Here is a 27,071-nt window from a genome sequence, read left to right on the forward strand (position 1 = left end):
CTTATTTTAATCGGCTGGAGTTTAAGTAAAATTGACGTGTATTTTCAAAATCTTTTAATATAAACAATGAACCCTATTGATAAGATGAATTAAATTATTTACATATTTAAAAGTACTGTTTAAGAGAATGCACAGAATTTCCTTATAAGCATTAATGCTAGACTTGTATAGGTGGATTTGAATTGAAATATTGAAATACTACAAAACGACATTGAACTAAATAGTTATGAATAGAAACGTATTAAACTGAATGCCAGAGCATTGCGCGGAATTTCATTTGCTAATTTGTATTTGGAAACTGAAAATTTTAGATTATATGACATCTTAGTTATGAATAAAAGTACGCCAAACTTATAAAAAAATATCAAACATATACATACAACTAGGTAAACTTACTGGTTGGGAAGTCTTTGGGGTGAGTATGTCGTGACCACAGTCCTTCAAAAGTAACCTCATACTTGGCTTCGTCACAAGCACAACAGTCCTCAAGTATCTTTGTTTGTTCCTCGAGACTTTCTTGTTCTGTTTAAAAATGAAAAGTCATTCATGGTACAGCAGGTATACAATCCTCGATAGGTAAATAACAAATATCTTCCAAGCACTATAAGTGCTCACATCAAAATAAATGTGACGTTTTACGCAATTGTAAATTGCATAAAATACAGTCTTGTTTCGTTTAACGTAGAATGAACGTCATGATTAGTATAATTACACGATAACCCTAATCAAGTTCAGGCGCATTAAAATGTATGTATTTTCCGTCATAATGGTGGTCTAACAATGTTTTAACTTCTCTTACATTCAGGTATTGAAGCCTCTAAAGCTAAAAATGCATTGTACCAAACGGTTAAGGTAAATCAAAATCTATTACATTATTGTTATAACAAAATAAAACAAAATAAATATTTGTTATAAAAAAGTGCATTAACCCCTTCCCCCTATTGTTCCAGCCAATCTGATAAGCCGTTACATTTAGCGAAGGACTCGTCGACCTAAATATGGCAGACATAGTGTGAATGGTATGTTATGGCATATTCACTCCCCCTTCCCCCATTCATAAGCTCTTTGACTCTGAATTATAGAAATCAAGTATTTGATGAGCAGTTATGGGTCTGAAATGCAACTGGTTGATTACTTAGTTTATACTATGTTTTATATACGTAAACACACACATACACACATTATTGTATAGTGACCTTGTTCAGTCTAGCCTCACTTACTCCTAGGTGATTTACACAGAATAAAATGATGCATGTGAACCATAGCTACAACCGTAACAGAACATTTGTGTGGTTCACGCCATCCAACAAATAGAAGATGGTAATCACAATAAGTCACTTTCAGTGTTCGAAGAGTATTTGGCAGTATTTGGAACCATTTGGATCTTAACTTATTTGAACAAGACAAGCCATCATAACATGACAAGTAGACTACAACTATGTGTCAGTTCTGACATATCACAGTAGTGACACACATCGGATGGTTTCGGACGCAGCGTCATCGTCCCAATGGTTAGAAACAGACTTTTCAGGTACTTCTGAGGGTTTATTTATTACTGTCTGTTGTACATTCCGTGTATTTTATTAAAATACAGAGATTAATTAAAGCCAAATTAATTGTATTAGGCACTCCATATAATAAGTTGAATATTGTATTTTTTATTGCATTTGTATGGTTATAATTTAATTAGAGTACCAATATTTTAGTTATGTGTTGCACAGTTTGAGAGTATTTTTTTTGAAACATTAGCTTTTAACCGTGCTATTTGTATAGGTCCGCTATTCGACTCTATGGTAATATGTGTGATAGAAATTTATCGCGAAGTCTTTGTTTTGTTTTTGAATTTCACGCAAAGCTACTCGAGGGCTATCTGTGCTAGCCGTCCCTAATTTTGCAGTGTAAGACTAGAGGAAAGGCAGCTGGTCATCACCACCCACCGCCAACTCTTGGGCTACTCTTTTACCAACGAATAGTGGGATTGACCGTGACATTTATAACGCCCCCACGGCTGAAAGGGCGAGCATGTTTGGCGCAACGGGGATGCGAACCCGCGACCCTCAGATTACGAGTCGCATGCCTTAACCCACCTGGCCATGGTGGGCCTTATCACGAAGTCGGTACCTGTGAAGTTTCATTATCGGATCGTTTTTACGTGTTTTGATTGGTCACAAAAAAGTTTAGGAAAGATTCTGGAAAGTTTTTTTTTATACACGATGATGATTATAATGGAAATTACTATATGTCAAATACATCAAATTTACTATGTACATTACCAATGAAGCTTTATACCTCAGCAGCGAATTCGATTTATCCAGCTGGGATTCGACAAGCATTATTATCGAGTCTCTACTTAATATCATCGATTGTTTGAACATTGTTTCGGTGTAAACTAGGTAAAGTTGGCGAACTGTAATTTTTATCTATTTTGTTTAAGTCATTAAAATCAGAAATAAATTTATCACTTTTATTAAAATAATTAGTTTAATACCAAATTGTATAAATACTATTGATACTAAATTTCTTAAAGAACATTGAATATTCAACTATTCTTGAATACAAAAAAAACAACCCAAAAAACTAGTGTTTATCGGTTTCGTAAGGTATATTCTATTTTCTTTTGAATATTGTTTTCATTAATAGTATTGGTAAGAATGTTTATTTTAAATATATTTTAAACAATTTATTACGGAGAGAGTATTTAGCATTCTTAGCTTAGTATATGAATTTAAAACAAACTTAAATCTCTTAGGTCATATGTTGCGAGATATTATTGAGTTTATGGCCAAAAATATCGTTAACAACTGATAAAATAATGACTTCTACGCTGTTTTGTTTTTGACATTCTTATTTATTAACCTATATTTATAACAGTGTTTATTCGTATATTTTTATCTCAACGAATAGCTTACTCTGATCAGAAGTTAATTATTAATGCTACGTTTCATATTGTTACATGCTCATAATAAAGGTAATTACGAATATTCTTGAAAGACACTGCATTATTTTCAAGTGACTCCTGGTGATAAATGTAGTCCGAAAAGAGCTCTTTGTTTCAGAGGGGTGTCTAAGGATACTTTAAATTCTCATCAACACTGGTTTTACGCATGCAACGTTGTTGCCATGCGCTAAAAGAACAATCATTTACATTTCAAGTCACGTGAGAGATCATGACCTAGCTGATTTGTATGAAAATAGACTGGGGAGACTATTTCATGACCGTAATTTTTGTCGTTTCAATATTCTTAGGTAAAATATTATAAACGCCAATTAACCTTTAACTATTTTAAGCAGTGTACAAAACTGATGTTTATCGATAGCTCCAAGTCCAATTTTGAACTGTCTTTTATAGGTACCATTTTAAAGAATTAACTTATTAACAGACAGATGCAATAGCCAAGTTGTCAGTAAAAATATTTTGTTCAACGTTATTGATGTACAGTTTCTCTCTCCTTACATTTCTTTCATGTTACCGGCTTGTTCTAAAGAGAAAACTCATTACTGTTTTTGGCTTTTATGATGCTTATGTTAACAACTCAAACACCTATAGATTTTTATATTCTGGTAAAGAAAGTACAATATAACTTTTCATCTAACCTTATATTTTACATTTATACAAACGTGCTGACAAACCTAGTGTTTTTATACAAGAGTATTTTTTTTAGTGCTAAAGTGTGCAATTTCCTTAAATATTTTGATACGAGCGAAACTTGAAGAATACAATATTGGTTTCCTTTCCAAGTTGAATTTTTTTAAGGTTTATATTTTGATTACCTCAGAATATTGTGGTTGTAAACAGACAGAGGTTGTATGTCTGTTTTCTGTCTACAAATGTTTCTACAAAATATTTAAAGCGTTTTAACAGAAAACAAAACCCTTCTTATAATGAATTTTCAGAATAAGCCAACAAACAGATTTAGTTATGAAGGTTTTTTTAAATGTTTGTTTTCTACCTAAAAATTATTCAAGACTGCCATAAATCACTTATGTTTATATTAACAGACTACTCAACAGAGGAATAATACAGTGCTTTCTAAACTTTTTCCGATGTGACCTCATTTTGAGGCATAAATAATTACGCAATCAATACATTCGGATTAAGAATTTTCAAAGCTCTCAAAACCAGAGCAAAAGCAGATGTAATTGTAATAATTTTTTCGTTATTCTATCGGCTGAAGTCGTGACACCTGATGGGGTCGCGACTCACAATTTGAGAACCATTGATGTGATGCAAAAAGCACTGAAAATGATATGAAATTCATTCTTTAGGTAAGTTGTGAAATTTTTGTACAAATGAACTGTTCAAAACCTTTGGTAAATATTTTGTGGAAAGATTGTTCGAGATAGGTCTTATGTTGCATTATAGCCAGACATTACCGTTGGAAAAACAATATTGCTAGTTACCAATATACATAACACACAAAATCGTTGAATGACTTTGGGTCAAACATGAAAGTAGAACCTTAATATGAACTTATACATGTATTTATATTTGATAACTGGGAAAGTTATTCGTGTTAAAACAATGCACACTTAGAAGATGTAATAAAACGTATTTAACATCTTTTTAGTTTTAGAATTTTGTTATGAAAGGTATTTTGTAATAATTGTTGTACATATTTTGATCATAAAAATAATTAGATGATAAACGTTCGTTTAATCTGTTATATTTCACACCACTTACTGAACTTAAAAACCTTTTCAATATCAGAGGTACTTCTGCAAGGTCTCTGAAAATGTTGCATTTCACGGGGAAATCAATTCAAACTTAAGAGCAACGAATATTTTAATTTTCTGCTTTTGAAGTTCATATGTTAGGTTTTGTGATTCATGACATGTGCACATTTTGCTGACGTCACTACAGTATAAATTGCACCGTTATGCGTTCTTTATATGACGTAATTTTAGTGATTATTTACTGAATGACAGACAATACACTACTGGATAATGGTGTGAATGGTTAAAACAGGTGACCCTTCTCGGCAGCCATCGTCTCCCTTTCGGGCAATAAATATCTTGTCTCCTTAGCCAGTCACTGCCTCTTCTTCAAAAACGTTGCTGTGCACCAACCAATTACGTTTATTCTAATACATTCAACATGAACGTATGTATGTATATATTTATACATTCAGATTTGTATATACAACTTATACGACACACAAAGACATCTACAAGAACTTACTTTCCTCACAAAGCACCCGAGTCAGTCCACCATCATCCATGTACCACACGTCTCGATACTCTACCACTGTTGCTCTACGGAGTAAATAAGATTAAAGTTTTATCTTTCATCCATTAACATCGTTCCGTTAATCACTCATAATTTACAGTTCTTCTGCACATCATATATACAAGTAAACATCGTATAAAGTTCTGCTCTTGTAATGTTTACTCTTTTGACTGGTTTCATATCAGACGGAGTGAAATAAAAAGGAATAAAGTGAGAGGGAGCATATATTTAATATATTATTAAAGTAAATATAAGCAATTTCGATCTGTATGTGAATGAATGGGTGTCGGTATTTAATAATGAAACTTGTTCCTCAAAGTTGCATTTCTGGTATCCAGAACTGTCACACACAGTCTATGAATTACACTGAATATTAATTTTTATTAAACATAAATTTTGTTTATATCAATCCAATAAATGGGACAAAAATACCAAAAAAAATGGAGAAAAGCATACTTACTAAAATTGTTAAAAATCATAGCGGAAACAAGATAATTCCCAAATTATCGATAGTAACTTGAAATTTACATAAACTTTAAAATTCAGAATATATGTATCTGTCAATTTTAGAGTTTTTTAAATTGACATGAATCAGAAAAAAAAAGATAATATTTTGAAGATATGTATTAATTGTAGCTATCCACAACTGTAAGTATTAGGGTAATAGCATTATAACTAGCAGCATAAGTGTCTAAAACGCATTAGCAACAAATTTCAACAACAGAAAATATCACCCAGTCCACTTGTTTTAAAATAATATATATTTAAACAAGTCAAACGTATATACACATATTCGTTACACTGTTAATTATCGCAGTTGTATACACTGTTTTAAAGAATCTCTTTTTCAAAGTCCACACACTCTAGTTCAATTACTTCAGAACACAATTGACAATAATAATTATTATTCTATACTATGTATTTAAATATAATCTGTGATAATTTTACGTTAAAAAATCTTTGCAATGTATTCTTTACGACTAGACTCCACAATCACGCAGACTAGATCTCTCTCTCGAAATAAATTATTAACACTTTTTAAACCTTGACAGAGATTTAGAACATTTCACAAACTTATAGATATTATGATGTAATAATACTCAATTAAACAACGAGAAAAATTCAAAAGTTCTAGTAACATAATGAAGTAATATAACAATCACCATCTCAACAAAAGTGAACTACAAGATGTATAATTCTTAAAGAGTTATGTAAATAAACTTGTGATAAACTACTCCTTCTAAAAATAACAGTTTAATGCACGCCTATATAAACATTAAACTTAAACTGAAAAAGATTGTTTTTAGATTATGTACAAAGTATACCCCTACAGTCTGCACAAGCATGTGCAATCCCCTTGATGGCCTCAATGCAGAAATCAATAGTTTTATAGGTACAACATCTATCTCATGATCATCGCACTGTCCATTTTGCATCTCTGGACGTATGCAATGGGTTGATGGTCCATCTGGATGATGAATTGCATCCAGTAGAAGTAGCTCTGTAATTTTTACTGACATACGTTACGGGAAATAGTCCATCTATGTATTATTGCATAACTGCTACTCTAATACCAATGTTTGATATATTAGCTTGAAGGATGAATAGTTGGTTAGTCTGATATTTTAAGGACTGGAAAACTTTCTAGCATGTTATTCAATTTTTCTAATGACATTTCCTTTGGCCCTCCTAACTTTACCTTGTTTGGTTGTCCTCTTTGTTCAGCTAAGTTATCATACTGATGTTAGTGAATCTTGTATGTGGACTAGTTTTCCTTGTACATAGCTGTCTGTCAGTCATCCACAAAGTCTAGTACATAATAACTGAAATAATACTTATCATATTATCATACTGATGATCATATTACTACCCTAATTTGCTTCTTCAGCTGATTTTCCTATATAAACTTTCTACAGTTTCTAAGATCTAACATGTAATGGTATGGGAGTAATCACTTTAATTCTTCTTCTACTCACAGTTCTTTAATACCTGTATTGGACCTCATAATCTTCTTGCAAGGAATAAAATCCAGTATTCGCTTGTGGAACTTTTTGTTAAGCGAATACTACTGCTTGTACGTACTTGCCCCAATCACGAGAACTCTCCTGGCATATATGTTTTAGCATGCTTTTTGAATTTCATTGAGTTTCTTATAAATTTCATTACATTTGAGGTTGTACAGGGTGGTAAAGAGCTGTCATGTATTAATGCATCTGCATGCCCATTTTACTAGTTCTGAGATAAGCATGGCCCATCTGTTTCTCAACATTTCTTTTGGGAAGCATATTCTACAGAACACTTCCAGGAAGGCTTATGCTGCTCTCACTGTAACTATCTTGGGCAATGCTATGGCTTCTGGATACTGTCACATCGTAACTTACTGTTAGCACATACCACTTGTCCTTGTCAGATACAAGTACTAGTAGTTTTATCAAACCCACAGCTACTTTGCTGAATGTCTCTTCTATGAGAGGCATCTCACCTAGTGGCACTTTAGCTGCTTCCCTTCTAGGTAATGTCGTTTGGCAGCTGTCACATGACCTTCAGAATCTTATCACATTTCCTCTGACTAATGAAAGATGCTTGCGATTCTGTCTGCCATCTACTTTGCTTCTGTGTCCTCCCCACAGTTGACTCATGGGTTAACTGCATCGAATCTAGTAATCTGTTGGTATTCTGAACTGTTTAACTTTCCTGGTAGAATTGCTTTGGTAGATCCAGTACAATACTCCATTATAGTACTCTATCCTGCATGTCTCTTTCTCATTTCTCTTTCGCTCGGCTTTCTCCTGGATACTGTCCCAGAGTACTATAGTGACGAGCCTTTCTTCTGTGCTTCCTTTAGTTTCTGTAGACCTACATTCAGTTTTGGTTTGTTTTGAATTTTGCACAAAGCTACATGACTGTTATCTGCGCTAGTTGAGCCTGATTTAGCAGTGAAGACTAGAAAGAAGGTGGTTAGTCATCACCACCCACCACCAACTCTTGGGCTACTCTTTTACCAATGAATAGTGGTATTGACTATTACATTACAACACCCTCCACGGCTGAAAGAGTGAGCATGTTTGGTGTGACGGGGGCTCAAACCCGCGACTCTCAGATTACGAGTCAAGTATCATAACTACCTGGTAATTCAGGATGTTACACTTGAGACTTTCAGGGGTTTGATGTCTTTCTTGCTTTTTCTCGAGCTCTTGTGATGACTATATATACTTTATCAGTCATTTCTGTCAAGTTATTCCAACCTCTGTTGCCTGGTGTATTGTCAGTCACCAACTTGTAGGTGGGTGTCTTCATATGTATGGCATGAAGGTCTCTCATATAATACAGTGTCCATTTTTATTCTTGCTATGGGAAATTTTTTTACTGTCCCATTAATCAGAACGTACAGATGTACCTTGCCCATTATTTCATTACGAGATGCTAGACTAGTTCTTATTGCTGCATCCAGTGTCTTATAAAACTTTCATTTTTTCTCCAACATAGCTTCCATCTGTTGATGTGTGGTTTATTAGCAGCTCTAAATGCTCACGTTCTGATGATCACTGCTAATGTTGACCCATTTGCTAACGTAAGCTGATTATCAATCAAGCAGTGTCTAATCATGATGATATCACTTCCTTTTTGTGATGAATCTAATATGTTGTCTTCTTTTTCGCCAGGCAGCAGCATTTATGGTGACAATCATTATTTTCGTTTCTTGCCAACACAAGATTGATTCTTTGTAGGTAGATCCAGTGCATGTCAATGTTTATTTTGTTGTTTATTGACGACAGATTTGCATTTACTTGCAATGTGCCCCATTTTATAAGAAGTGTGGTATCTTTCCCCCACTTTTGTCTGTTGACTTTTGGTCACTTTTGATGGCATTCAGCTTCTGGACAGCCAGTTCTGGTGTAGACTTTAGCTAGTTATTTTTGGACTTACCAGTTATATTCCTTCAATCAATAGGCCTCCATATACTGTTCTATGTATTTCAGTGTTCTATTTTAGGAACAGCGACATGTCAGTAGAACATGTAATCATAAGCCTTTCATGTATTGTTGGTTTTGTTAGTCCTTCAAAACTATCTTCACACTTCGCCATGTCACTATATTTTGTGAAGCAGTGCTTTAGACGTGCGATAAACTAAAACACGGTTTTTCCAGTCCCAGGTGTGACTTCTCTGAACTTTTGTCAAAAATCTTTCTTGGTAAGTTAGTGTTTTAATAGATCCACTTTTAACTTGGTATCTTCTGACATTATGCTCACATACTCTTGTAGGCCTCTTCCTGATAAGAATATTGTTGAGATAGTCTGCCCAGTCATCTTTCTATTCCTTAAATGTGGAAACTTAGGGTTCGCTGGCCATTCTTGGGTTCTCTGTCTTTCTGTTTGGTGAGCTTGGTGATTTCAGTTTGTACTATCATTTTCTCTTTTTTTGAACATGTATTTCATGCTCACGTTTTTTCATTCTTTCTTTTTCTATCTCTCTTTCTCCTGTATAGACGATTTTCTTTCTATAACTATTGTCTTCGCTCAAAAATCTCTAGTAGATCACCATCAATAAGCCAAAGTCTCTTGCCTCTTTTTATCTCATTATCAAAATCAGTTGGCATGGTTACATAGCGTAAATGTAAATTTACAATAATTTCACCACCACTGCAACTTTGCATATATACATGATTATTTGCTACTGTTTTTTTTTTTTCTTTACATTTTCTTTAACTACCATTTACCACTGTAGATCCTGGTTGGCTCGTCAATGTCATGTTTTATTTATGGGCTACATTCTTTACAGTATGTGTCTGTGACTTGTTGGTGATAAAGTTTAGCAGTAAATAAACAGAACACAATATTTTTAAAATAACATTACAACATGTGAAACGTACGTGAAAACTTTTGTTAAACTGTTGACTATCACTGTTGTATCCACATGTTTAAATAACTCTTTCATCAAATCCCACACAGTCTGGTTTAGTTGTTTTACAACAATATGACAAAGCGAATTATTATTCCTGCCGTGTTATTATTATACAGTCTATGATAATTTCACTTTTACGATCACCAATATAACTATTGGTTACCACGCACGCTGGTTAGATTATTTGAGAACATAACTGACAAGAATTATCCTTTTATACTCTGTTATTAGAAAACGATCTGGTATAAGATCACTATAAAACCTACCACAATACACTCTTTATAGATGACCTTCATGTTTAAGGAATATAGACCTATTTCTTGAGTTAAATTTTCAACACTTATTTATACCCTGACAGAAGCCTAGATACATTCCTAACACTAGTACATATTATAATTCAATAGTACACAACTGAAACAACGAAAAAAAAAATAGAAGGTGCTAGGAACAAGACCCAGTAATATAATAATCACCAATCAATGCGTAACTAATGAATTACACAACGCGTGATTCGTAGTTACACAAATAAATTTGCGATAAATCATCGCTAATAAAAAGAAATAAATTTAGCACTCGTCCTATATAAGCTATCCAAACTCGTAACACTAGCATTTAATGTAAAGTGAAACACTAGTATGTATTTAACATTTTTAAAATGTTATTATTATTATTAATTTTATAAAGTTAGTGACAGTTTTCCACTATTGGAAAGCATCTAAGATGACAAATTAGTAAACCATTTACTATGCACCAAAGAAATGTAGCAGTGTAAGTAATTTTTACATACACTATAAATTATAAAACACGTGCTGTGATTTAGTATTTTTTTTATGAATATTGATTCTTAATTGTAGAAAAACACCCGAGTGATCGACCTCGTATGAAGAAAAGTGCTTTTAAAGTGATACATTAATATACAGTTTGCTGCAAAATAAGTTAACAGTTCTTACAGTGATATGGTACTATGTACCACTTACACAGTAGTTGTTACTGGAACATCAGTCTTCAGTAAAATTACAGTATATTTTTGTAAAATATTGTCACTCTTTCTCCAATTCTTTTAACCAATTTAAAATATTCAAGTCGTGAACACAACCAAATAAACTAGCTGCATTTTAAAATAAAAGCGAATGGACGTAAAATAATTAGAACGAATAGAAGAAAAACTCAAAGACAGAATAAAAACTAAATGTATATGATACGTAACTGAACAGCAGCTCCAGGGTCATGTTGGTCTTTATAAAGCCAGATGAGAAATATTACTAATAATACGAGAAAGTCCTAAATGAATATGTGAGCGGCAGTCACAAGTAGATAAACATACGAGGGCTGTTCAAAAAATACGCGGACTGTTTGAATTGCGCGGCTCCAGTTGGTTCCAGGGGGATCCGCTTGGTGTCGCTAGGTTCGCACAGATCAGCTGATTACGACGCCATTTCCCGATTGCAGATATCTTCATTTATGTATTAGCTACGCGGTTTTAAGTGAAGTGAGATTTTTTCGTTTAGCGGATTTCAGAATGAATGACCTGAAGGAGCAACGACTTGCTGTGAAATTTTGTGTTAAACTTGGAAAATCTGCTACTGAAACTTTTGCTATGCTTAACACGGCTTACGGTGATGTTGCTATGAAGCGTACGGCATGTTTCAAGTAACATAAACGTTTTAAGGATGGTCGACAGCCCATTGAAGATGATGAGCGTCCTGGACGTCCTTCCACGTCAACTGACGACCCACACGTCGACAAAATCAACACTCTTGTGCGAGCAAATCGACGTCTGACTGTCCGGGAGCTTGCTGAAGAGTGTGGGATATCAGTTGGATCTTGTTACGAGATTTTGACCGAAAAATTGAAGATGCACCGCGTTGCTGCGAAATTCAGCCCTCAGAACTCGTGAGTTTTTGGCCAAACACTCGATCACTGTTCTTTCCCACCCCCCTACTCACCTGACCTTGCTCCTTGCGATTTTTTCATTGTTCCCCAAACTCAAAAGACCCTTGAAAGGAAGAAGATTTGAGACGATTCCCAAGATTAAGGCAAATGCGACAAAGGAGGTGGAGGACATTACAAAAGAAGCGTACCAGAACTGTTTCAACAAGTGGAAACACCGTTGGGATAAGTGTGTGCGTTGGGGAGGAGAGTACTTTGAAGGGGTCTCAGACCTGTAACTTCTAAATAAAGTACATTTTGTTTTATGACGTCAGTCCGCGTATTTTTTGAACAGCCCTCGTAGTTTGAAATAACCATGGTCCCAAGTGATTATCGGGTCGGCAAGCACACAAGATATACTTGATAGTCACTAGGGACCAACAATGCAATGAAAAAACAGAGAAAGACTAAATTTCTAAAGCTGAAGAAGCAACAAACTCAAGTATCGTGTTTGTAAAAGAACAACAACGAGATTCCTGATTTAACTTGAACCATACAAAATTAACAAAGTTGAAATTTTTTATCTTACTTGAGTCTCTAGATGTGTATAAAAATTTACGATACTTAGAATCAGATACATTCAGTCATAATATTTAGAAACTGAATACTTTCTTTATACATAAAATCTAAATACTTGTCATTTACAGAAAAAATAAACATTAAATTCGAGAAGTATGAATCTTTGACAGATGTGTGCGTGTGCGCGCGCTTTCTTTAAGATACAAGGAATAAATCGCACAAATATTTGTAATATCTGAATTATTGATTTAGAGAGCACCATCACGCATGGAAATAAAACCGAATATTTAAGCCTAATTTACAAACCTTTTTTAGTCCTCTATAAATGGTTTTACTTAAGGAAGCATTTTATCACATACAACTTTCTGGTTTCCATTTAATAATTATTTTATTTCATTTTCTCAGTTTTATTATTATTTCTTAATTTGAAACGTTTTATGAGAACTGAAAAACACTATCTAAACTTATTTTTTGGTATTTATTTTCAAACTTAAGTAAAAGCGTAAAACAAGCGTATTTGGTAAAATAATATTTGTGAAGTACTTCCCACATTATTCGAAGAGTGATTTCTATATCCTGCTGAGCAGACAAATAAAACCATTCTTCAAATAAAGGAGTCTACTCAAACAATTAAAATGAAACTTCATATTTCCCACATTATACAAAAACAAAACAAAACAGAAAGGAAACATGATTATACTAAAATTATTCACAGATGATTAACGTTTGATAAAAACTAGTCATTAGTTTGAGGATTAAGATAAGTTCTCTACCAATGAAGTCCATGTGTTACACCATAGACCCACATGCAATTTGTTAAATATGTAATTCAAATAATTGTTTCAAAAGCAGGAGTCCTTATGGACCACATCATATCGGGAGTTCTATGGTTAATGTGGGATGAAGTTGATCCATACTGTGTCTACAGCATTATTCTGATTAATCGTGCTCGTTGCTTTTAAGAAGGCAATTTGTCTCACTGGCCATACACGTTACAATCTAGTCCCTTCCAATTTACAGAATGAGTCAGAAATTTGTCTCACTGGCCATACACGTTACAATCTAGTCCCTTCCAATTTACAGAATGAGTCAGAAATTTGTCTCACTGGCCATACACGTTACAATCTAGTCCCTTCCAATTTACAGAATGAGTCAGAAATTTATTACTGTTCCTTGTATTCACATTTTAATAATTGTAAGATTTTTTTATATCAAGTTTGGTATTGCATTTTAATGAAATAAATGAAAGCCATTCGTATTGGAGTAACTTTTCAGAAATTCCATGTGTCCTACAATGTCCTACACGTATATAGCACATTATAATTTGTTCAGCTCACAACATAAGAATATAAATTTTGTCTGTAACACCAATCTCTCAAATAAGAAAACTTTACCTGAACATTACACAGTTTGATCCACTTGGTGGTGCCCGCCACATCACCTGTACCTCAGACTTTGGGATACTGGAAGTTTGGACAATAGCGTATGGACAGTCCTCTGAGAATGTTGAAAGAGCATCTCCAAAGAGCTATAGGAATAAATACAACAAATATTATCGCTATTAAAATAAAATGTTAAGAAAAATAAAATTATCAATGGTAATTGTTCTACTGTTGTATTACACTATGTAATATAAATTTTGTTCCTGGATAGTTATTTCTTATGTTGTAAAAATACAGAAAATGGTCATTATTCCCTTCACACTTTGCTTTTGTGTCCTGGATAATGAAATTTAGAAAGTAACCTAATTTTTATGTAAAAAACAAGCAAATTTTCACATTTTCTTTTACATAAGATCTGAATAAAACAACATATGAATCAAGATTCACATGTATTTATACTAAAGTTATACAAAAATGTTTAGAAGTTAATAGTTTTTTGAGATTTGTGACTGTCATGTAGATCACTTTCACATATCAGCCCCCAAATGTAGTCTCCCATCATATTTTCGTTATATGCTCCTTGGTAGATGCGTTCAAAGTCCAGTATATCTCGGTGGAAGCGCTTGCCTTGCTCATGTTCTTCCTTGAATTTATCAAGATGAGCATCAAGGATATGGGCTTTGAGGGGCATCCTGCAGCCCATTTTGCTGTAGTTCTTCACCAGAGCTTCAACCAGTTTTACATAATTTTCGGCCTTGTGATTGTCCAAGAAGCCCCGAACCACTGTGACAAAGCTGCCCCAAGCTTTTTTTTCCTTCCCACTCAGCTTCTTGGGGAATTCTGTGCACTCCAGGATCTTCTTTATTTGTGGTCCAACATAGACACCAGCTTTGACTTTTGCCTCAGACAGCTTAGGGAAGAAGTCTCGAAGGTACTTGAAGGCTGCAGATTCCTTATCAAGAGCTGTGACAGATTGTTTCATAAGACTCAATTTTATGTGCAATAGTGGGAACAACACCTTCTGGAAATCCGCTAGTGGCTTAAACTTGACATTGTGTCTCCCCACAGAGAACTCGATCTGTTGTGGCCAGTGCTTCCTCTGGTAGTGCGCTGCAGTGTTCCTGCTGTCCCAGAAGCAAAGATAACAGGGAAATGTGGTAAAGCCTCCTTGGAGACACATCAAGAATGCTACCAGTTTGAAGTCTCCGATAACCTCCCAGCCACACTCACACTTCAAGGCATATGCTGTCATAAGTACGTTTTTGCTCTTATCTTGATAAATTGGCCACATACACAGCAGAATGTGTCTGGGGAATGCTTGCAGCTTCTTGACGCCATCTCTGAAAAATCAGATAGGTCTGTGTTCATTTAGGCGGCTAGAACTAAACTAAAGTTATGGAAAATTCTCGTAAGTTCTACAACATTCTAGAAAATTCTTGTTAGTTCGAGAAAATTCTCTATCAGCTACTCAGCACTGAATGTATCTGGAATGTTCTGAAAAATGGGTAAATTTGAAAATTTCATTACCCAGGTCACAAAAGCAAAGTTTGAAAAGAAAAATAGGTTATTTACCTTAGGCGTAAGCAATTGGGAAATAACACTTTCTGCCCAGAAACAAGAAAAAGTAAAAATGTTCTTACATAGTGTTAAGATAGTAAATGTTTGAATGAAACATTTAATTTCAAATTTCCATATTATATATGTATACACTCACACACACTTACACACACACAAGTACTGCTTAAAATTGTTAGAACAAGAGAATATTTTGTCATTCTTTCCATTTTAAGAGGTTAATTCTTCCATGCCATTACAGAATATAAATTTCAAAGTTATGGTTATGCTTTACTGATCCCTGATGACAACTGAATAGTCAGATGAGAATATTTATAATTCTTTAAAATTTCCATATACTTGTACCAAGGGCATGTCATAACAATTCTAGTTAAATGAATAAACCGATCCACTTTAGGGTATGAAATAAATGTATTGGTACCACATCCAATGGTATAACTATATAAAAATATCTTGCAAGGAGCTAGCACTCCACAAATATACCTTGATAGAAACATTGCCTAACATTGTATATTAAATACTGTTGTCATTCCACAGCCCAAAAACGTAGAGAATTGTCAGTAGAGCAGAAAGTTTGCATAAAAGCATTATGTAGTGCTGGTTGGACTCTTCGACAAATTGCTGCATACTTGAAATACTCTCCGAACAATAAAGTTCACCATAGGTCGTGAGACCAAGACAAGTAATTAAAGAAAAGGAAGAAGTATTACACTATAATTTAATGATAGTGGTGTTTGGTGTCTTTGTTTATGCAGCCTCTGGGACAGAAGGAGGACTGTCACTTGAGATCAAGCATGAGATAAACAACCATGTACCAAGTGACTGAAGAGTGTCCAGATCTACAGTACCAAGACTCAACTAGTGTGGAATATCTGGCCGTCTAGCAATTAAAAAAAAAAAACTTTTACGTCGATCTCCAAATTTTGTTCAAAAACTGAAATTTGCTAAAACTTTAAAAAAACTGGACTGTTGACGATTGGAAAATGGTTATGGAAATACTTTGAGATATATTTTGTTCAAAGTATAGGTTTTACGTCTGGTGGAAGAAATGTGAAAGATATTTAGCTCAATGCATAGCTCCTACCATAAAGTATATGGAAAGCAGTATGACGATTTGGGAATGTTCTTCTACCGAGGAGACTAGAAATATTTGCAAAATAGATGGAGTAATGGACCAGCACAAGTAGCATCAGATATTGATCCATCATTGTACACCCATCAGTTTGCATATTATTAATAAAGGATTCAACTTGCAAGCAGATAATCACCTAAAAACTCATCCAACCTATACAGAAATTATTTAGCTGAGAAAGAAGCTACTGGAGTCATTCAAATGATGCGATGGCCTCAACAGAACTCCAGTCATAACCCACTTGAGCAGATCTGGGATTTTATAGATCAAACACTTGATTTATTATAGTTACTTCCAAAGAAACTTTATGAGAAGGTGTTAGAGCCGTTTGGAGTTAAATACCACAGAATACTTTGATTAAATATATTACAACAATGTTCGATGATTCACCTTCCATTGTTCTTTGAAAATAGCCTTAAATCTAATTTTTGCGGCGAGCGCAACTAGCCCTCGTGTAACTTTGTGCGAAATTTAAAAACAATCCAAAATTTGGGAAGATAAAAATGTACAAAAATACACAATTTATGTTATTCTTACAGTCACACAAAGCTGAAATAAATGTTTATGCGGTACTGTATAATTTTATGAAAAAGATAAGTTTGTAGAATTACAATCCTTTACAAAGCGATAAATACTAAGAACTACCATACTTTAAGAAACAATAATAAATAATTACAAGTTTTTATCATACCATAAATGCTAGTACAGACATTACCAAACACAAGTAGGTAGAATTACAAGATTATGAAATAGTAATTCGTTTTGCTATATTATTTCACCAACCGATAAAGTTATATTTTATCATGAGACTATCAAAGGATGAAAGTATATTTATTCATGACTTTTAAAAGGTTTGGTTTTACCACTTAAATATCGAATATTATAGATATTTCGTATACAAAAATTCAAACCCACACTACATCGACATGGGCCTTTTATACATACTAGCTGGAGTACCAGTCTTTTGGACCGAAGTTATTTAAATTCGTGATTAATGAAAGGTTATCTTAAGACATGAAAAGTTGCTTCAGTTATATGCAATTATATAAAAAGTAAAATATGAAACCACAAACTTGCTGTATCTCCGCACGAATCCAACAAACCTCTATGCCTAATTTGGTGAAGATTCATCTACAGGGGGCGAAGTAGTGGTAAAAAAAAATGTAAAGACTCCCATGAAACCGCAAGACGCAAATTGCAAAACTGAAAATTTGTATATATCCCCGCATGGATCTAATAAACCTCTATACAATTTTGGTGAAATCCATCTATATCCTGAGTAGTTACATGGACAGACAACAGATAGTACTGTTATATTTATAGAGATATATATTTGTTTTACTTATGTATTTCAGCTGCTAGAAACAAAACACTCTTTAATAAATCACGTGAAGGCTTCTTCACGTGAAGGAACGCTTGATAGATGCTTTTAATCTGTCTGTATAAATGATCTAATTTGATACAAGTCAAACGGCTATAGCTGAAAGCAAAATAGTCATATATACACAGCTAGCATTTAAGTTTTTTCGAGGGGTATTTCTACGATAAATGACACGTGTACGTAATTAATTAACGCTTGTGAAATTTTAGTGCAAAGCTACCCTAAGGCTGTCTCTACGAATTAATTAAGAACAAGTTAATATTTTTATTTCCACTAGAAGATTCATAGACGTATGATGTTTCTAAAATCAACAACAGAAAATAAAAATAATTAAAAAATTTTTTACATGTGCTAATAGATTTTACAAAATATCATATTTGAAAACAGCGGTTTCAAAAATGAAAATATAAATGCAAGATAAGAAACATCTAATTAGGTTTTTCCAGTGTAAGAATAACAATATTTGAAGTGTACTCTAAAATAAAGTTTTGTTCTTTGTATATTTGTGCTGCTTTACATAAAATAGTTGACAACCAAAGGCTACCAGGTGATTAGAGCACTTGATTCGGAATCTGCGGGTTCGAACTGTCCCACCAAACGTGCTCGCCCTTTCAGACATGAGGGTGTTATAAAATGACGGTCGGTCGTATTATTCGTATGTAAAAAGAGTTGCCCAAGAGTTGACGGTGGGTAGTAATGATTAGCTGCATTTTCCTCTTGTCTTTTACTGCTAAATTAGGAATGGCTAACGCAGATAGCCCTCATTTATCTTTGCGCGAAATTCGTAACAAACAAAGTTGAATGTCAGATCTTTCTTATTCCTTAATCTCCAAATGTGTGAGTTAAGTTCAGAGCGGGAGCGAAAGCGGGAATGGGATGAGGTCATGTGTAATTAAGATGTATATGGAAATGAATAATTAGTTAATAAATTAAATAATAAATGTATAAAGTACATGTAACTTGAAATTAATTAATATTCATGTGTTAATATTTAATTAATTTTAGTAAATAAATATGAATTCAGGAGACGACTAATATGAGGTAACAATTAAATTTAACATCCGATTACTTTTTTCAATACGTTCTTCATGTCAGAGGATGTTTCTCCAAGAAATCTCTGTTGTTAGGTGGTTTCATATAGTTATGTCATCAACACAAAAGGGGCGAGTTACTAAAGGCATGCTCTTAGGAGAAGACGCCCGGCATAGCCAGGTGGTTAGGGCGGTCGACTCGTAATCTGAGTGTCGCGGATTCAAATCCCTGGCATACCAAACATGTTCGTTCTTTCAGCCGTGGGGGCGTTATAATGTGACGGTCAGTCCTACTATTCGTTAGTAAAAGAGCAGTCCAAGAGTTGGTGGTGGGTGGTGATAACTAGCTGCCTTCCATCTAGTCTTATACTCCTAAATTAGGGGTGGCTAGCGCAGATAACCCTCGTGTAACTTTGCACGAAATTTTAAAAAACATCCTAAGAGAAGAGTAAAATCACCAAAGAGAGCATTAGCGTTTTTAAACATTCTATATGAAAATAATGATATATGATGATTTTAATTATTATAATTGTACTCTATTATGAATAAAGGATTGACATATTACATATTTCCCATTTTCAAATAAATTCTTTTTTCCATTTATATAATATCCCAATATGTTTTAAATAGATATTACCATATGTTAGTGTGTTTGTAAGTTCGCAGACATGCCGCTGGGGGCATATGCTGGTTGAATTAAAGACTTGATGACACTGAAACATATAGCAATAATGTACGTCTTACAAATGTGAGTGGTATTTCTACATGCAGACATCATACATATTTCAAATTATTGTATTTTTGTTCATAGTATTCATTTATATAGTTAATTGTATTACTTGTGTTCTATAAAAGCAAATGGTGCTTCTATGGGTAGATAGAGTTTTTAACATATTTAACTACAGTATCATATGATTATAGCTGTCGATTTTATACTTAACTTCTATGCCAAACTTTCGCATTTTCTATCTTGTGTGTAAAATATATAAATATATTCTATAACTCCTATTTTTCCTGAAAAGGATGATTATTTAAATTCATAACTAAATATATAATTTAATTGTTGTTTTATATTTGGTTGCTTCACTAAAGAGTAGTTCCAAAACATTACCTAATCTAATCTTTAATAACTACTATTCTAGAAAACTATAATGCTACCTTTCTGTAGATATTTTCACAAATCTATCTAGAGCTTATTTCATGCTTGTTTGTAGCTTTACGCATAATTTTGGCTAATACAAGTCTCTGAATATATATATGCATGTAAAATGTACTAATTAAGACTGAAACGTATGAATAAGATAGATAGAAGATTGTAATCTTAAATCAATTTTAAATTTATAGCTAATCTTTCATAATGAACTTACAAGAAAGATCAGACAGCGAATTAAAGTAATCCTGGTTTTCATTGTAAATATTAGAAATAAAAACCTTTTCATTAATAGATATTATATGTACAACCATAGTTTTCTCTTTCTGAGATGTGATCGTCCTATAAGAACCTTTAAAATTCAATTGTTTAAACAAAGCTATTTTATTCAGATTAATGTTCCTTGTCTTCATCATCTGTATGAATCCTCATTTGAAAAACACAGTGATGTTTTCTCAGTATAGCTACATCCAAGTGTTATCATGTTTGCACTACATTTAAGTGTTCTAACAAGTAAATAATCTAATAGAACAAGTCACCGTGAACGAAAATAAGCGACATTCTCAGAAGTGATTGATCAAATATGACTATAGAACGTTTCTACATTTTAGAAAACTCTTTAAAACATATTAAAGACTTGAAAATTATAAATAAATTGACCATCCTCAGTGTGTCGGAATTTTAGGCAATAGAACTTTTGACCTTCTTGCTTATAGCCTGCCACCATTTCATATTAATGGAGAGAACTTTTAATTTTGGTAAATTCCAAGAAATATACAATTAACAAATTTCCAATCCTAGGATAGTAAGTCAAAAACATTTAATATACCTATCATTTTGCCAATTGTTTTTACAAAGTTTTAGTACAACAATTTAAATAGTCCTCGATAAAAATTTGACCTCTGTATATTATTTCATTAAACTCATCATGCAAGATTTCAGTTTGTAGGATCAGAAAAACCAACCTACTGGTTAATTTGCTCTTCAAAACAAACATTTTCCTTATATAGATAAAGTTTTGAAACAACGTTATGGTAATGTGTGATGCATTATTTTTCACTCTACTTGTACTTTATCCATGAATTACGGATACTTATGCAATGATGGAAAATATTTTTGTAAAATTAGTGTGTTAACTCTTAATTTTATCAACAGAGAAAGTTAAACGTCTCCTCAATGAAGAATTGTATATTAATTGTTTTTAATTGTTTTCAGTGGAGTTATCACAATATCGAACAATATGAATTTTTTTCAAGATATGAAAGCATAATCTATTTATGGCAAATCTAAAACCCAACATTTATTATCCAGTATATACCATATGGTTCATTTTGCCTAATAACATATGATTATTAATTTATTTTTATTTTATATCACGAGACGCTGATCCCACCCAACTGTTATATCCGAGATATTTCATTTTGTGTATAGCTTGATTAAAGTTTAAGATGAGTTATCAATTACAACATCCTTTTATTTGCTTAGTGACAGGTCCAGAAGGAATTGGTAAATCTCAGTTTTTTTAGCAATGTGTTATTAAATTATCGAAATAGTTATTATCTCTATTTCTGAAAATGCTGTGTGGTTTTATGGTGAGTGTTAATCATTGCATAATAAATTAATGCAAAATAATCCTGACATCCATTTTGTTGAAGGCTTACCTGAAACTCTCCGCGAATAATTACAACCTGGTAAACCAAATCTTTTACTACTGATAATCTTATAAGTGAAAGTGATAAAAATAAATGAGCGTTTGGACATTTTACTCATTGGAGCTACTATTCAAATTTCAGTGTTTTATATTACTCAAATTTATTTTATCAGTGTAGAGAAATGCAAAACATTAATTTAGATCTTCAACAAATTATTTTATTTAAGAAATTTAAGGGATAAATCAAAGTTCAATTTTTAGCGAGATAAATATTTCCAACACATTAAAAACCATCAAGAAACAAGAAGCAACCATATGGCTATGTAATCTTCAATTTAAACAATAGATGTCAAACTGACTACGTTTAAGGACGAGACTGCTTCTTGGGGATAAAGTTCTAGTGTATGTACCGAAGTCGAATATAACTCGTACTTCATCATATACACATTTACTGATCATCATGACTGCTGCCATAATACATCTATAAGGATTTTATCTGAAGTATAAACAACATGTTATTAAAAAAATATAGCATTCAGATGCTTAGTCAGTGATTAGATATGCGCGTGTTTGTGTTCAAATAACCATTTTCAAGCGAATACATTTGAGATGCAGATCGTTCAGTACTGTTGAACCACATGTTATATTCAAAACATCCTAGAGAAGTGGAACCACCAATTACCTCTATTTTTGTGTTAAAATGTTAGGAAATGTTGATTTCTTAACTTAGAAACAGAATACTCAGCATAAGAAGTTTTGTCAGACAGAAGTGTCGAGAAAATTTGATAATTGTAGTCATTGAATAAAATCACCTTTCATTGTCATGTGAATGTTCCTTTCGTGGATTTATTATCAATTGTAGATCATATGATTGTGCCCGTATACTGAGAGAAATAAGAAATCAACATTTCCTAACTTAGAGAGAAAATTTGATAAACCTCTTATTGTACAAGACTTTCCATCATAGCAAACGTATTCGTACTTCTTAGGACCACCACTAACCTATGATGTTGTGTAATATCCAGCTGTACCATGTCATTCAAATAATATTTACTTGCAACTTTTTAGAGCATATAATTAAATGTAGAAGAAAACCCAATACAGATGATGTAATATTAATGAACCACATGTTTGTGATACACTTCACTAGAAGTCTCTACCAGGATTAGAAATCCGCTAACAAAAATCAAATACAGTTTATGTATTCCTTCAAATTTGACAAATTCAAAACGTTATCCGTAATAATATGCTATACTACCAGATTGTATTTGTAGAGTCATGTATGTCTTATTATTGTGAAAGAATAAATCATCGGATACTGTATGTTATTTGTAATGTATCTTAAACATTAAATTTTGTTACTATTTGCTTCAATGTTATTAACTATTGATTTACTGACATGTATTAATGATACCTGCTTAAAATATATTAGTATTTTATACAAGTCAAAGAGTAACCTATTTGAAAACGTAAAATATATATGTACACTACTGGCCAAAATCTTAAGGCCAATGAACATAAAGAAAAAATATACATATTGCGTTGTTAGACTCAACCACTTATTTGAGTAGAGCTTTGAAAGATGAAAATGAGAAAAGGGAAAATAAAAACCTTTTTAGCATTTAATAGAGAAAATGTGAACACTATAAAATTAGCCTAATTAATAGCTAGTCAAAAGTTTAAGACCATACTAAAACGAAGCGTTAATCGGTAAACACGTAATGAAATTTAGTCATTTGTGTTCAAGCATCTCCTGTGTTACATTGGGTAAAAACATGATAAATGCTAAAAAGTTGACAGAGTTTGAACGTTGCAGAATTGTCGAGCTGCAAAAGCAAGGTGTTTCTCTCAACGTGCCATCACTTTGACGTAGTAAAACTGCTGTTGTAATTTTTTTTAAAAACCCTGAAGGATACAGAACGAGAATTTCAAGTGGTCGACCCAAGAAAATTTCGTCGACGTTGAGCAGGAGGATTCGACGGGTTGTTTGGCAAGACACCAGTCGATCGTCTAACCAGATTAAGGTCCTTACGAACGTAGAATGCAGTTCAAGAACAATAAGACGGCATCTACGAGAGAAAGGCTTTATAAACCGTAAACATCTTCAAAGGTTACGCCTCCTTCCACACCACGAGAAAGCTCGATAAAACTTTGCTGAGAAGCACCAAACATGGGACGTAGAAAGGTAGAAGAAGGTTTTGTTCTCTGATGAGAAAAAAATAACCTGGATGGTCCAGATGGCTTCCAACGTAACTGGCACAAAAAGGATACCACCACGGGGACATTTTCTACACGACACAGTGATCTAGGATGCTTTCTCCTTCCATGGAACAATGGAGTTTCAGGTTATACAAGGGCGTCAAACAGCAGCTGGCTACATTGGAATGTTGGAAAGAGCATCCTTATTGACTGGAGGCCCCCGCTTGTGTGGAAATGACTGGATCTTTCAGCGGGACAACGCTGCAATCCACAATGTCCGCAGGACAAAGGACTTTTTCATGGCGAATAACGTGATTATTTTGGACCATCCAGCGTGTTCGCCCGAACTGAACCCCATTGAAAATGTTTGAGGATGGATGGCAAGGGAACTCTATAGAATTGGACGTCAATTCCAAACAGTGCATGATCTTCGTGAAGCCGTCGTTACCACTTGGAATAACATTCCAACCAGCCTTCTGCAAACGCTTATATCGACCATACTAAAGCGAATGTTTGAAGTTATTCGCAATGAGGGCCGTGCAACTCACTCCTGAGACCTCTTGTTAGGCATTTTTCTATCCTGTTTAGGACTTCTTTTGGGTATGGTCTTAAACTTTTGACCAGCTAGTATTTAGGCTAATTCCATAGTGTTCACATTTTCCCTATTAACTGCTAGAAAGTTTTTATTTTTATTTTCCATTTTCTTATTTTGATCTTTCGAAGCTCAACTCAAATAAGTGGTTGAGTCTAACAATGCAAAATGCATATTTTTTCTTTATGTTCATTGGCCTTAAGATTTTGGCCAGCAGTGTATGTCCGAATCCTACATTCATTATAAAGTTATAATCTACTAAAATCGTCGTTATTTTCAAACCGAATAAAGTTGAAAGATTAATTATAGAGAGGAAAACAAATATAATAATGATACACTTTGGTGACAATGATTTTTGCATTAGTCACTCCTTTTCTGGCAACAACCCGATTTTTGAGAAAAACATCTGCTGACATTCAGGAATTGCATATTAATATTAATTTTTCTAATAATTAAAATTGATTGCTATTTACATATTAATCTTATTATTTAATTAATAAAAATATTAGTTAGTTATTAAAACGACCATTAATTATTACACGCATTAATCAGTTTCAAGTTACATGCACTTTGCATATAGATAGTTAATCAGATGTGCATGCCAATTAATATCAATTTGCATATCATTCAAGAATTAATCATATAATTAATAAAACGTGTTTTAAATAGTAATTATTATTTGCATATACATTACACATGCATATTAATTACATAAGATGTCATTCCCTTACCCACTTTGCCTCTAAAGTGACCTTATAACCAACTACTTGGGTATATGGTAATAATAAAATTGTTACACGAGTTTTTTCAAATTAAATACTTGACAAATTTTATTTGTGGTGTAAGAATATTATTGCTAAACAATCGCTTGGCATGGCCAGGTGGTTAAGATTCTCAACTCATAACCTGAGGATCGCGGGTTTGAATTCCCGGTACATCAAGTATGTTTGCCCTTTCAGCCGTGGGTGTGTTATAATGTGTCGATCAATCCTACTATTAGTTAGTAAAAGAGTAGCCCAAGAGTTGGTGGTGGATTGTGACGATTAGCTGTTTTTCCCTAGTCTTACATTGCTAAATTAGTAACGGCTAGCGCAGTTAGACCTCGTGTAGCTTTGCGCAAAATAAAAACAAAAACAATACTACTAAACGATAGGTGCTTACAACTTGAGTTCACTTATGCTATTAGTTTAATATCTTTTAAATGTTGGTTCTAAAATTTCGTTCTTACGTCTTCTATTATACTGACTGCTTGTGCTATGTCCACCTCAAGTATCGAACCCCGAAGTTTAGCGTTAAGCTCTCAAACTTGCAGCTGAGTTACTGACGTAAGGGGCATTTACATCATATATTGTGGCATTTAATCGATACATTCTACTAACAAATAGATAAGCACCCAGGGCAATGCATATCGATCGTCTCTATGACGTTATATGCAAACAACTCCAACACATAGGTCAGTTTAAGACAACAGAATATAGAGAGACATATCAATAAGCCTGGAAATTAAACGTGTTTTTACGAGGTTGAGTAGTGGATAAGTCAAAAGGAACGCGAAATTTCCATATAATTTGCACTTCCACTGATTGACGATACAATTCCAGTTACGTCGGAAAACAACAGTTTTTTTTATAGAGTACAAGTACACAAAAATTACAAAACAGACTGTGCTATTGCAGAACAGGTGTAGATATCTAAATATCATCAAAAGTTATATTCATAGCAAACTAAAATGACAGTATCTAGGCAGAAGCCTTTTCTCACTCCAGGCACTATTGTAGATCGACAGCAGCAGGAATCAAAAATGCTGTCGCACCTTCCTGCATTTTGACGCACTAATTTTTTTCCGACAAAGTTTTCAAAATTCTCGAAAAGTGATTTAGACATATCCAGATATGTTGACTACCATTCCTGGAATGTTTCCTCTAACAGTCCTAACGCCTACACTATAACAGAAAAATAACAGTATTTCTGTTATAATGTAGGCGTTAGTATTTGAGAAGCTAACGATCACATATAATAGAAGATCAACCACAGTTATTATTGGCCTTCATCCCTTATAAATATTGTACAAATATTATATACGACGGATTCGTCTTTTGAATACGAATTTGCAGTATATAAATGACAATTCATTGTAGTGCCGTGTGCGCAGGAATTATCTCAAAGTTCACACTGCGAAACCAAATAAAATGTAAAACTTGATAATAGTTGCACGCATGATAGTTTTGAGGCAGTTTAATATACACCGTAAGTTTATAGACAAGAATAAAGACGTTAACGAAATATCTCAAATCTTTCTTACATAAGGGAAACGGAAGATTCTAGAGCTTTGGCACTTTAAAATGGAGTTTTAATCAAGCATTTGGGAAGTCAGGCAAAATGGGAAAATCTTAGATGTTA

The 27,071-nt window shown here is 33.5% G+C and overlaps 1 protein-coding gene across 2 annotated transcripts in view; it reads right to left on the reverse strand.

Annotated features, from left to right (window-relative positions):
• Nucleotides 1-27,071, reverse strand: part of LOC143236333 (spondin-1-like) — a 117,705-nt gene that overhangs the window by 43,430 nt on the left and 47,204 nt on the right. For both annotated transcript variants that reach the window (XM_076474606.1, XM_076474607.1), the window contains exons 3-5: nucleotides 13,973-14,106; nucleotides 5,180-5,253; nucleotides 397-522 (exon numbers count right to left, since the gene is read on the reverse strand). In XM_076474606.1, the coding sequence (XP_076330721.1) occupies nucleotides 397-522; nucleotides 5,180-5,253; nucleotides 13,973-14,106 (334 nt within the window). The remainder of the gene's footprint in view (nucleotides 1-396; nucleotides 523-5,179; nucleotides 5,254-13,972; nucleotides 14,107-27,071) is intronic.

Source organism: Tachypleus tridentatus, chromosome 13 (genome assembly GCF_004210375.1).
Source record: "Tachypleus tridentatus isolate NWPU-2018 chromosome 13, ASM421037v1, whole genome shotgun sequence".
Taxonomy (NCBI): Eukaryota; Metazoa; Arthropoda; class Merostomata; order Xiphosura; family Limulidae; genus Tachypleus; species Tachypleus tridentatus.